The sequence below is a fragment of the Choloepus didactylus genome, chromosome 3 (genome assembly GCF_015220235.1).
Source record: "Choloepus didactylus isolate mChoDid1 chromosome 3, mChoDid1.pri, whole genome shotgun sequence".
Taxonomy (NCBI): domain Eukaryota; kingdom Metazoa; phylum Chordata; class Mammalia; order Pilosa; family Megalonychidae; genus Choloepus; species Choloepus didactylus.
Window position 1 is genome coordinate 86,883,411 of NC_051309.1, and position 14,387 is coordinate 86,897,797.

Here is a 14,387-nt window from a genome sequence, read left to right on the forward strand (position 1 = left end):
GGAATTTAATTTACATTTTATATAAGCCACTAGAACAATGAGACTCTGGGTCTAGCGTTCAGAAATTTCAAGTCTGTGGCTACAGGAAATAAGATTTTCTTTCAGGGCACACATAGAAACTTTCACATCCTTCATGCAGCATTTAAGTTGAGAATTTGAAGGCTTGATCTTACCCCTTCTTTTACAATTGTATCCAGTGTATTTAGGAACAACCAGCCAACATCACCATACCTTTTAACTCCACAAAACTCTGTTAAGGTGTCAACAACACTTCCACCCAGAGCCTTGCCTCTTATATGCATTTGAGCAGCCAGCGGTGATCTTTTGCATATCTCTAAGGCCAACTCATGCCAGGAGCCATCAGTGTCATCTTGATTGTTGGAAATAAGTGTCATTAGTGCCTTTGAATTTATAATCAGATGAGAGAATCAATTCCCAAAACCCCAGAAGCAATTCAGAAATCTCATCCTTTGGATTCTGTTTCTCAAGAACCACTCCTGGTACCAAAGCTTTTAAGTCAAGGGTCTCTAGGGAAACAGAACTGACAAGAGATACATGTAAATTTTGTGAGATTTTTATAAGAATTTTCTCTTGAGACTGTGGGAATGGGCAAGTCCAAATTCCATAAGGCAGACCACAAGCTGGGAACTCTGATGAAGGTTTTTTGATGAATTCCCCAGAAGCCGGTTGACTGAAGTAGAGATGGAAATTCTCCCTTCTGACTGCTGAAATCACTTCTCCTTTTAAAGCCTTGAACTGATTGGATGAGACTTCTCTCATTGTTGAAGGCAATTTCCTCAGTTTATTGTAGATGTAATCAGCCATAGATGCAATCAACTTACTGAAGATTTAAGAACATGAAATACCTTCACAGTAACAATCATGCCAGTGCTTGCTTGACCAAACAACTGGACACCAAAACCTTGCCAAGTTGACACATGAACCTAACCATCACAGGCAACTTCCCAGGTCTTGCATTTTGTATCCATTTTTTAATCTGAGCATCTTCCTGAATTTTAAATAGCAGGATTACATAGTTGACTCGTAGTCAGCTTGTGTTCTAGTATGAAACTTAGCTTTTCCCATCTCCCTAGAGAGTAAGCCACATTTGTTCTACTGGTTTCCAAAACTTGGAATCACCTGCATTCTTTCTTCATCACATCATATTTTCTTCTTCTTTGTCTCAGCGCATGTCTAGCTGCTTTTTCCTCAGTGAAAAAATTTATACTTACAAAGAAATTTCAGTGTTACTTTTCATTGTGTCATTTTAAAACTTAGCAATCAATGGCTAAGTAAATACAAAAAAACTTGATTTTATATCTTCCAAAATTAAAGAGTTCCAGATCTAAATCATTTAGAGTTTACCTGTAAATCACTTGTAAAGTTGTTATTACTGGTCTCAATTGAGTCATGTGGCCTATGTCCTATCCACATTTTGCTGAATACTGGGTAGAAAGAGAGAAAGCATATCTCAATATTTAAAAATTCAAAGTAAATAAGTGATATAAGACTAATTATATTTTATATATTTTACTAGTTTTAAAAGTGAAGTGACTTTATACTGTGTCAACTTAGATAAGCTGGAAATATACTTCCCAGAATTCCCTTCTCTGTATGGTTCTGAGTTAGACTTGACCAGAAGAGAAATTTTGGTAAGATCTGAGTGGTGGAAATGAGGAGCAGCCATATTTATGTTCTGGAGGTCAGCATAGGACCAAGGATGGTTGCATCTCATACTAATTGTTGCTGACCTTCAGTTTCAACTTGTTGGTATAGGGCAGCCGTCAAGCCTGTGGCTCCTCTAGCTCAAGCCAGACTCCTCCTTCAGCTTCTTTAAATCCTAAGTCAGGTATATGTGAAAGTACCAGCTTTTCTTGCAGGTTTTCACCTAAATGATCAGTGTCGGCAGCCATGACAGAAACAGGTTCCAGTTTATGCTCATGGGTTCTGGTTTGCCATCACAAGATCTAATTTTTTCTCAAGGATTCTAATTTGTCTTCTTGTGTTTACTTTCTTCCTGCTTCCCCACATCATGTCCACCTTTCCTTTCCAACCTTAATTGTTTAAAATAACTTGTGAGTGATGCATCGGCTCAGGGTCTTTTACTAGCCTACAAACAAGGTTTTGGAGGGGATTGCAGTCTTATCTGAAGGCTTGACTGGGGAAGAATCTGCTTCCAAGCTCAGTCATGAGATTGTTGACAGGATTCAGTCAGTTCATTGCATGTTGTTGAACTTAGGACTCATTTTCTCACTGGCTGTTGTTTGGAAACCTCCCAGTGTCCCTTGCCATATAGGCCTCTCCATAAGGCAGCTCATATCACGGCAACTGATTTCCATCAGAACAAGCAAATGAGAAAACAGGAAGGGTGAATAGGACAGAAGCCAGCCTTGTTGTAACCTAATCTTGTAAGTGACATCCCATCACTTTTGTTATATTCTAATTGCTAGAAGCAAGTCAATAAGTCCAGTCAACACTCAAGGGTAGAACTATACAAGAATTGAGGTCATTGGGATTCATCTTTGAAACTGCTTATTACAAAAACTGCCTTTTTCTTTCAAACAGACAAAAGACCTTTTAAGCACATGCTAGGCAGACCCTCTCTTTTTAACACTAGAACTTTGGCGAATCTTAAGAGAATTTTCCCACAGCACTTCCCTGAAGAATAAATTTGTGAGTATGTCTTTTGCCTAATAGAGTGGATTTTAAATTAATACACAGGAAACTCATAGAAAAAAGGAAATGTATCAGCCTGGAATAAAGACACAGAGACAATACAAAATTAAAACAGGCATGTTGACTCCTGCACTTCTATAGGCAAAGATAGGCTAAAAGTCTACTCATTTACAAATACAGGCTACTTCTTATGGAAACAGAAGAATAACTCAGAAAGTAAAACTAAGATTCCACATGGTGGAGCCAAGAGCTAGGGAGACCAATTCCCAGAGAGTAGGACAGAGCCCTAAGCAGAGAAATGGCAACATTACCAGGCTGAATTTCAGAATTACTGTGGACCAGTGACTGCTGTGAGTCTCCCATTTTCTCCCTCTTTCAATGCAACTATCTATTGTGGTTATGCTTTGCTTATCTCCCCAGTCAATATCGTGTTTGTGGTAAATAACATATGTCCTTAGCTCAGAGATTTTCAGACCTTTAAAGAATGGTCCTCAAGAAGCTATATCCAAGGTACTACATCTGAGGAGCCTCAACCATACCTGAATCAGACAAGACCCTGTACACTGAACCTGAACCCAATTCCATAACGCGATACTTTCGGGGGGCTCTTGGAAGGGAATGAATTTATTTTGCATATTGGACACGTGCAATTCTTTGCTATTCCTTTCATTAAGAGGTTAAGTCTGTTTTCCCTACCCTTAAATCTGGGTGGGTTTGTGTTTCCACCAATGGAGTATGGCAGAAGGAAAATTTTATTTCCAAGGCTGGTTCATCAAGGGTGGAATACTTTCTGCTTTCTTGGCTGGAACACTCACTCTTGGAGCCCTAAGCTACCATGAAAGGGGTCTGAATACTTTAAGACTGCCATGCTGTGAGAAATCCAAGCCATGGAAAGGACATGTGTAGGCACCCTGATCCACAAGCCCTAGTCTTTGAGTAGTCCCAGCACAGGCATCAGATATGTATGTGAGCAAGCCTTCACGTGATTCTAGCCTCCACCACTGAGTCATCCCCAGTCTTTAAATCCTTACATCTGATGCCCAAACATTGTGGAGCAGATACAAGCCATCCTTGCTGTGTGGTACCTGAATTCCTGATGCACAGAATCCAGGAGAATAATAAAATGGTTGTTTAAAGCCATTACATTTTGGAGTAATTTGCTATACATGGTAACTGAGGCTAAGTTATGCAAAACCATCACCATTAAATTGTGAATAAATGCATATTTGGGACCAATATTTAGCTGAGGGCAGTGAACAGTGTGTTTATAATTATAAAATCTCATGCAAATTAGATAATGGGTGTAAATACTCCCAAGTACAGTTCCTGGCAATATATGACAAGGACTTTTTATTATGCCAAAAAGAAATATATGTATACATTTATTTCCAAATGCATATCACCAATGACCCTACTAGTAATAATGTTCTGGTCCAACATTTCAGTGCTTTAATGTATTGCTTCTAAGTTGCAGATGAATAAAAATGTAGTTTATTGCTCAAGGCCACACAAAACTGGGAAGAGCTGGAATTAAAAATCCAGACCTTTTTCACTCCAAATCCTTTACTCTTAACCACTGCATTTTCCTTCCTCCAGATATGTTGGTATTTACTGAAAAGATTAAGAAACAACAATTATGAAAAGTTGGCCCCACAGAAGAGGCTCAAGAATGGAAAATTAACTTTGTACTCTATAAAGAGAGACTAGGAATGATGTAATGATTGGGATCATGATAAGTTCGTATGTAGGGGGATAATTTTCCACCTTGCCTAAAGAATAAATAAATATATCTTTAATTCATCAAAATTAAAATTTAGCTGAGCTTGAGGAAGCACTTCATTTTGATGAGGATTAACACTTCATCTTATGTACTGAAGTGTGTTCAACAATCTTTACTTCATGATTGAAAACAAAAAGCACTAATTGGTACATTTAATTGGTATGTTTCTGTATACCAATACCAATGATAAATAAAGTTCAGGACTAAATGGTTATTAAGGCCCCTTGAATTTTAATTGAGATGTAACAATACTCCCATCTACTCATATTGGTTATTTCACAGATACTGGGCAAAAGACTCTCTAGATATTTAATCCCCCAAACAGGACTCTAAAGTAGGTATTACTTTACTGTGCCTTTTTCTACAGGGGAGAAAGCTAGTGTTCAAAAAAGTTAAGTAATTTTTCCCAGATCATTCAATCTCTCATTATTTCTTCTTTATAAAGTACTCTAAAGAAAACACAATGAAATCACATGTGGGGATTATAGAGTGACATGGCTAATCACAGGCAAAATAAACCTGTAGTGCTCTAAGTTTGTTTTTATTTCTATATATGTAGGTTCTTTTTGAATTACAACTATTGATCTCCTTTGAGAATAGCATTGATATTACAACTGTACAGTTCTAATAGCCACCTCCACCAAATATATAAATGTCCTACATTTATAGGTTGGTAATTTAAAAATATATACACAGAAAAAACATACGTACATACAAATCAAATGCAAATAAAAATCTTTTAAAAATCTTAGAAAGTTTTTTAAGCAGGTTATGTTGATCCTATTAAAAATGGTTCTTCTATGTACAATACATAATCTTTAAAAATACTAATCCTGGAAACAAAAACTCTTTGGTTTAGCAAAAGATTCTAAATGTAGAAATTCAATTTGCTAAGCATGTACCTTCTTGGGTTGGGCCTCCCCTATGAAGTGTAACTCTTCAGGAAGTATGTAGCTGGCTTCCTCTGATTGCTGCAAATATGAGTGGGGAGTGGTAGAGGGTAAGTTTCACATAGAACATTATCATATGACAATATAACCAAAAGCTTGAGTAATGCAGGAACTTAGGCGCTATTATTTACTCTTCCAGATCAAAAAGATTCAGAGAAAACTCTGCTTCCCATCCATTTTGGAAGGGAGGTGTGGGAATGATCATGGTCAGTACATAAAACAATACACTGTAAAGTTCTTAGATACTGGCTTCCAGTGCTATTGAAACTATCCAATTCTTATTCTGGAAAATTGCAAGGAGGAGACAGGAGGAGGGCAGATGCTGAATGACCCTTTTATTTCTAAAACCCTCCCATTTTTCCAGAGGCTTGCCTGCCTTAACAATCTAAAATTATAAACACATCCATGACTCAAATATCTTTAAAAAGAGTTATCTTAGTGATTACAGTGCATAAACATTTGCCAATGGAATTTTCATTAAAAATTAACTATGATTGTTCTATACTCTTGGTTTATTAATCACAACAATCAAAGAACTGGCCAAAATACCTGAGTTCCAAAGAGTCAGCAATGTTACCTATTAGAATATATTCTCCTCTATATTTAATGGGGAGGAAAAGCCTTAATAATTTTATTCTTACTTATTTTCTACTTTCACTTTGGAAAGATTTAGGGTATGAGATAAAACTTTTCCAAAGGCCCATCACTTGCCCATACACTATAACCACTTTAACAAGGGTTTTCAAAAGTTTCTGAGGTATCACAGCTGATCACAGGAGGATGAAAAAGTAATTTTCCTTTCTTTGTTTGTTTTTTCCTAAATTCCCCAATAGAATGTAATTACTTGGTTGGGTTAATTAACTCATTTACTTTAGGAAGAGGTATCACTAACTAATAATCAAATCTGCATTTCCCCAGACTAGATCTGAAGTATGATATTAATAAATGTCAAGGTTGAATGCAGGTGGAAGGCAAGAGCCTCTTTTTACTGCCAAAATTTCTGCAAACCACCATTCTAAGATGCTATAATGCTTCCTTGAAAATGCAAGCCAGGGAAGCTTTTCAAAAGTCAGCCTTGTTCTTTCATCTATTTGGATGACTTAGTTGCTCTTTAAAAGGCATGATCTTTTTCAACCTTATTAGGGCTCAAAGGAAAGGAGTATGATTGAGATGGAACAACAGAGTATGGAGAAAACATCTCTTCAACAAAATAGTTTTGACTGTGAGAAGGGAGATGCGATACCTTCAAATGTATAAAAAGCAAAGAATGCAATACATCAATAATTCACAGCATCTAAATGAGACAATTTAGAACCACCACCGTACCACCATCTTTCACCACCAACCATAGGCAGAGATTTCTTTTCCTTAAAGGTCTTCTAAAAGGTATTATATTACTCCCAAGAGAGAAATAATCTACGTGGGATTATTGATCTTTATAGTCCTCTTCTGTAGTGTATAGGCAGTAATCATCTTTTCTTCCGTCAGAAGTCTTTGTCCCAGCCTGACAGTTCATCTGGAGGTACACCCTTTTCCGGAGGATACTTGTCAAAGTAGCTGTGATCTGTGGGTCCACTGAGCTAATGCAGAAAGGATTAAAACAAAGGCGGGGATAACATTGACTAAGCATGCAATTACAGAGAGGTAGTGCTTATATTTTAACACTGGTTTTATAGAGCAACTACGTTTAAGTTACAGGCAAGGAAAAGATGACTAATTATCATTCTTGAATCACAGTCTCAGCCTCATGAGATCTCCCTTTTAGAAACAAATGGATTTGGTTTTTGCCACATGACAGAAGTTATTTCCTAAAGAAAAGGGGATGTGTTTTTTTTTCAAATTGAAAAAAAAAAACATTTTAAAAGTGAATATTAGAAAACAAAAATTTGTCAGAGTCCTTTCTCGACTTTATAAAAGTTTCTCACTGCCCCATATAAAACCTCCAGGATGCTAAAGGGATAATTAAAAATATTAATGATCCTTTTGAAAGAGTGAAATAACTTTTGTGTCAAATTATTTTGCAAATCGAGTGATTTCTGATTCTTTGTTTTCAAACAAACTTAAGACCTAATTGAATTATCAGTTGATAGATCATTAAAAATATTACCTATGATAGATCTCAATGTGTTTTTTTCTTGGTTGGGAGAGGTAACTCAAAGAGAGTTAAAATGACATTATTATAATAAAATCCTTTCATTGTCACTTACTTATTTATGTGAACCAGGCTCTTAGCATTTGAAAATTTAATAATAATAATAAATATAAAAACAAGGAATATAACTGGTGCTAAATTTGATACCATTCTTTTAATAAATAATATTTATGTATGGTTAAATTAAATACTTTCTTTCAAAAAACTTCTGTTTAATACTTACATTTTAAAATTTATAATATATTTGTTTGAAACTGCATGCTATGAAAATGTAATTATAACTGAATCCAGAAGAATTTCTGTTCTCACAGAAATTTTTAAAGTTTTAAAACTAAAATTTAAAGACATTTAAATGGTGATCAATAGATTTTTCAAGCATAAAGATATTTTATATTAGGATGGAATTTTAAGGGGAAAATGGAATGGAAATATGAGATTAGGGAGAAAAAGGAATGATATAATATTTCTACCTGTGCCTTTTAAATGACTACTGGGTATCAAATGTCAGTGGTATTTAGATTATATTGGGTATATCTAAAGGAGAGAAGTAAGGTTAATGTTTTGTTTTAAAATGTCAATATTTACAACATACTAGAAATTACACTCTCCACAACTGTTTTAGCTTGATGAAAGAAACCAGATTTCAATCTAAAGTGTACAAGGGGAGACATAGTTCTTCAAACTTCTTTTAGAAAACACATGAGAATAAAGTTTGTGGGGTGCTGACCTAAATCATTCCTAAGTCATCCCCCTATCCTCAACCCGACGTTCCATTAACAACAGATTATGGCAATTGAGCACTTGAAATGTGGCTAGTCCAAACTGAGATATGCTATAAGTGTAAAATACACTTATGTAGGAAAAAAATAAATGTAAAATATTGCATTGATATTTTATATTGATTACATGTTGAAATAATGATTGTAGGGATATATTATGTTAAATAATTAAAATGGATTTTACCTGTTTATTTTACCTTTTTAAAATTACATATATGTGTTGCGTTACATTTCTAGAGCAGTTAGCCTGACCAACACTGACTACTATGGAACTGAGGTGACATTTACATGTAACTGGTTCCCATCATGCACTAATGCTCATTAAAAGGCAATACTATCCTATGTAGTCCCTATAATCACAACTACTATGACATTTTCATTTAATTAAAAAAAACTTAAAAAATAGGTAATATCTGTTTATAAAAACAAATTCGTAGGGGGAAAAATCAAGAGATTAATACAGTAGATACTATACCTCTCTTTTTAAAGGTGATGGAAGGTTTCTTGCTTTCAAGCCCTCCCAATTAAAACCATTTAGCCACCTAAGAAATGAGAAAAGTACAGAGGAATATTATTTGCCTCATAAATTTTTAGCACATCAAGTTATCCATGTCTATTTTGTTGCCTGCTCCAGGTCTGCAACAGTGCGGCTGAAAGTGGCCAGAGGAAAACATACAACCATGCTGGTTGTCTGGTCTCACATTGAATTCATGCTCTCACATGGGCATTTAATGCTTCCCAGCAATCATACTAGATTTCCCTGGTCCACTCATTCTCATGCTTCCCTAGACTTATAATTCCTATGTTATCCTCTCTCTCCAAACTCTGGTACCTCCTCCCCATCATTATCTCAAATGATGATCAATCTTGTTTCACTGGGAAAGCTGAAGCAAAAAAAGAGTATTTCCACAAGCTCCCACCACACATCTGCACAACCACCCACATCTGTGCTTTTCTCCTCTACTGTGGATTAACTGTCTTTATTTCCAGCTAAGGTCACCTTCTCTACTCTGTACTTGATCCTGTCAACTCTTGCCTATCTAAAAAAGTGCTCCACCAATTCTCCTCTCTCTTGAATCTTCACCATGTCCTTCTCTACTGGATCATTCCCATCAGAACACACACATTTTGCTATTTCTTCCAATAATAAAACATTCTCCCTTGACCTGAGTTCCCTTCCAACCCTCACTCCATTTTTCTCTTTCCCATTAAGAGAAAAACTCATTGGAAGAGCTATTTAATCATCCTATTACCCATTTTCTCTTAACCACACTGAAGTTGTGTTTCACCCTTTTCACTCCATTGAATCTCCTCAATTCTCAGTTCTCGTCTTACTTAACCTATTGGTAGCGTATACCACAGTTCATCACTCAGTTTCTGAACTTTCTTCACTAGGCTTCCAGGACTTTCTTTACTTGGCTGTCCTGGTTTTCCTCCTACCTTTCCAAGTGTTCTTTTTCATTCTCTACTGCTATCTCTTTATGAAGTTGGGGTATTCCAGACTCTTTTCAGCTGTACTTACTCCTTAAGTAACCTCATTCAGGCTCTTGGCTTTAAGTAGCATATAATTATTATTATTCCATACAAATTATTCTAAAATTTCTATTTCCAGCCAAGACCTCACCATTACTTTAAAGGGTAATATATAAAATGGCTATTCATCATCTCCCACCTGTATCTCTAACAGGCATCTAAAACATGTCAGGTCCAAACTGGAGCTCAAATTGTCTGCACCAAACTTTCCCCAACTCTTCCAGCTGCTCAGAACAAAGGTCCTGGAGATGTCTTTTATCACACATCCTACCTCAATCCATAAAGAAATCCTGTCTGTACCACCATCAAAATATATCTGTTTCCAGAATCTGACCAATTTTCAACACCTTCACTGTACCAGTATGGGCCAAGCCACAACTGTCTCTTGCCTGTGTTATTACAATAGCCTTCTGCTTTTATCCATTGTGCCTTTGTTCAAAACTCCCCAATGCTTCCCAACCCACTTACAACTAAAGACAAAGCCCTTACTTTACTTATAGGTCCTTACAAAATGCCACTTCCTCTTTCACCCTTCCCACTGCCTACTTTTCTCTTTCTCTCTCCCTTGCTCATTTGCCCCGTTGCCATTCCTCCAAGAAGCTAGGGATGTTCTCAGTCCAAGGCCTTTGCACTCAAAATCTTCTGCCTGGATTGCTCTTTCCCTAGATTTCTACATGGTTCATTCCCTCGACACCTTCACATCCTTCCTCAAAGGCTGTCATCTCAGCAAGGCCTTCTTTGGCCATCCAATAAAAAATGGCAGTTCTCTCCCCTCCCACACATTTCCTATCCCCCTTCCCTGCTTAATGTTTTTCTCCTTAGTTACCTACCACTATCTAATACACCTGTTATATTTGTTGCATGGTTATATAGTTAATTTTCTGTCTCTCCCACTAGAATGCAAGCTGCCCGAGGGCAGAGATTTCTGACTGTTTCATTTCCTTCTGAGTCTCTAGCACTTGGAGCAGTACTTGACAATGAACAGGCGCTCAACAAATATTTATTGAATAACTGAATGACTCTGCAAGAGGATGCACTAACACAAGACCTCTTTCAATTGTGTCTTATAAAATCACATTGCCACGGTGGTGAAATTTCTGGTGATATGGATCTAAAAAGCTCCAAGATTAAAAATTATTTTATAGTAATCTGTGAAAATATGGTTTGAGCGGACACCAGATTTATGGATGTCTTTCCTTTACTGCTTCTGTATCAGTAACTAAAAGGACTGAACTGGTCTCTTGAATAAATGTCAAGCTTGGTGGGCTGGAAATTCAACACCAGAAGTCAGGAATGAGCAGAAGTGTGGCAAATACAGGAGAAACTAGAAAGACATGATGTCCAAGAAGTAGCCAGGGGCCAGCTCATGTAGGGCTTGAAGGCTATGATAAAGAATCAGGAGTTTTAAATGTAATAGGAAGCTATTCAAAAGTTCTAAACAAGGAAATGATGCAATCTAGATATATTTTGATCCACCCATCTCAGCTTCATGGGGATCCCAGTGGCTCCTTTGCACAGATTGAGGCTCCATTTTTAGGGATTTCTAGATACATAGTTCTGCAGATTCTTCTCTTCTTCCACAAAATACTGCATCAATTCCTTTCAACATATTTTACAATGCTCTCCACCCAGGTGCTCCATAAATAAATACTAATAAAAATTATTACTGTTAATCTACTGCTTCAAAGAGCCTTTGCATTTCTTGCTGAGTAGTTTTTACAATTTGATTTATGGCAATATTTATTTAAGATGAGTGACTATTCACTTATCACTGGGTCTTTTGACACAAACCACATTTTAAGTAAGGCAAGTGGCAGCAGGCACTGATGTGAGAAAAATATTCATCAAGAAATATTGGCAGCAACAGCACATAAACTGCTTCTTCATTTTTAGGATATGTGTAGAAGTGATTCTTGAAAATGACTTCAGAAACTTGAAATATTAAAGGTACCATTAAAACACTCACCGCAAATTATTCCTCTACCTAGCAGGAAATATTTAATTGTATATTAGTCTTCTTTCAAAACAGGTGTTTGGAGACAGGATTGGTGCCAATACTAATTACCCAGTAAATAGTGACTCGGCAATTATTTTTAGGAAAGATGATTAACATTTAGAATGGATAAATCCATATAACGATATGCCATGTTTAACTGTTTTGTTTTAAATACAAGGTTAAAGTGAACAGTTCTCTAAGAAAAAAAAGAGTTTTAGGTGATGGGAGAATGGGAAAATCTGATGTTAAACTTCAGAAAAAAAATAGCTATTTGTTTTTTATTCCAAGAAAGTGAAGGAACTCAGTATATCTTTGAAACTATTGTGGAAGGTTTTCCACACTCCTATTCAGAGGCAGAGATTTGTTTTTCAGGGTTTTTCTCCCTCCTATACACCTTAAAAAACAACATGAAAATAGAATGAAATAATGTCCATGAGCTCTCTGGGCCCACTGGAAGGCCCTGTGTAAATCTGGTGTATCTTATTAGTGAACTTACCCACTGTAGGTGGCAAAGAATATTCAGAACATTCTGCCTATTATTATTCAGCCATGAAAAGGAATGAAATTCTGATGCATGTGAAAACATGGATGAACTCGGAAGACATTGTATTGAGTGAAATAAGCCAGATAAAAAAGGACAAATATTTTATAATCTCACTGCTATGAAATAATTAGAATAAGCAAACTCATTGAGTCAGAATCTAGAATATAGGGGATGGAGTGGGAATATGGAAGAAGTTAAGGCTTAAAATGTCCAGGGTCCCTATTTGGAATGATAGAAATGTTTCAGTAACAATGGTGGTGATAGTAGCACAACATTGTGAACATACTTAACAGCACTGAAATATATATCTAAATGTGGCTAAAAGGGGAAATATTAGGTTGTATACATGGTATAATAAAAATAATTTTAAAAAGATCCCTGGAACTGTACTACACAAACAGTGAACCCTAAATTAAACCATGGTCTATAGTTAATAGTCATAAATAGTTATAAAATTGTGCTTTCATCACTTGTAACAAATATTCTACACCCTTGCAAGGTGTTACTAACAGGATGCTATATGGGAATATGGGAATCCTGTATTTTATGCATGATTGTTCTGTAAACCCTCAACTTCTCTAATAAAGAAAAAAAAAGGTGGAGGGAAGAGAGGGCAAATCAATCCCAACAGGGAAGGAAATACAAAATTCTTTATTGCCATGCTGAGGTGGGAAAATCCTTTAGCATCAATCTGCATGTGCATCTAGTCACAAATTTGACAGCTATGTTTAAATGAGCCTCAAGTATATTTACCTTACTTCTTATTAGTAGTAAGAGAGATAGCTGGAACCTGTTAACAATTGTATCAGTTCTATTTCCCACCTACCCCAAAGCAAAACATGAAGACACTTTTTTAATGAGAGAGAGGAGGAAAATATATTGGAACAATGACTTTAATTGACAGGAAACTTGTTTACTCAAGCAAGTGGGTTTATGTGTCAATTTATAATGAGAAAAGAAATTGTGATAATAGCATGCAGTATAGGAAGAAAAAGAAATTGGAATCTAAAAAGAATAATAAGCTTTAAACTGTAATCTAAAGGATGACAGAGAACGTCAAAGAACATTAAAATACTACAGGTGTTTTGATGACTACAACATCCACAGATGTGTCTCTTTCCCTCCCTCTTCCTTTCTCCCTCTCTCCCTCTCTCCCTTCCTAATACACGCTGAAGGCAGAGGCAGATAAAAATTTACAATGTTGAATACTTGGCTTTATTTCAAATAAGTTCATGAATAGAGAAAGCAGGGTTGGCAGCTCAGGGGATTTTTTTCTTTTTCTTTTTTTTGAAGCTGCACTGCTACTGTTGAGGAAAATGAATAGTGTTTCTATTCAGTGTTTCTCTCCCTTTATTTCCACACTGTGCTGATGTGCTCCTAATTCTTAGCAAAAATATCCATAGAGAAATAAAATGTCAAGAGGTGTTTTAATTTCTGAAAGAGAACATTTCAATGTATTCAAAGTTTTTCAATAATGAAATTCTCAAATGTATTTTTTGTACCATCAGTCTATTTTTCTAACTGGTATTTCATATCTATAAACCATAAGCAAAATAAGAACATCTTGAGACTTGCAGAATTTAGCCAGGCATTGATTTAAAAAAAAAAAAATCCTGAAGGCTTGAGCTTCTGTAATTGAATATTTAAAAATCAGAGAAAATGTCTTATGAAAGTTACCAATGGTTTTGAAGGCCAGGTTTTGGAAATTCACAGAACTGGAAAAGTGCATGCTAGATTACCACATATGAGTAAACATTGTTTGTGGTTTTGTGGAAATCAATGTACTTTATAACAAAAGTGAAATATAATATAAGGATTTAGAATTTGGAGAGCTAGTCAAAGGAAATTTATTTTTAAAATAAATAAATACTGTAAGAGGGTACTGCCTAATAGTCTCTTGAATATTAATATCAGAACAATGACTACATCCTACAAATTTACAAATCAAATGCCAAATGAGAACTTAATTCCTTTATA

General features: G+C 35.8%; 1 protein-coding gene across 3 annotated transcripts in view; it reads right to left on the minus strand.

Moving 5' to 3' along the window:
- Positions 1 to 4,115: 4,115 nt before the first annotated feature.
- The window catches only part of PRKG2 (protein kinase cGMP-dependent 2), a 105,156-nt gene continuing 94,884 nt past the window's right edge, over positions 4,116 to 14,387 (minus strand). For all 3 annotated transcript variants that reach the window (XM_037830086.1, XM_037830085.1, XM_037830087.1), the window contains 2 exons: positions 8,813 to 8,879; positions 4,116 to 6,986 (listed from right to left, as the gene is read on the minus strand). In XM_037830086.1, coding sequence (XP_037686014.1) covers positions 6,891 to 6,986; positions 8,813 to 8,879 — 163 coding nt within the window. In that variant the 3' untranslated portion in view covers positions 4,116 to 6,890. The remainder of the gene's footprint in view (positions 6,987 to 8,812; positions 8,880 to 14,387) is intronic.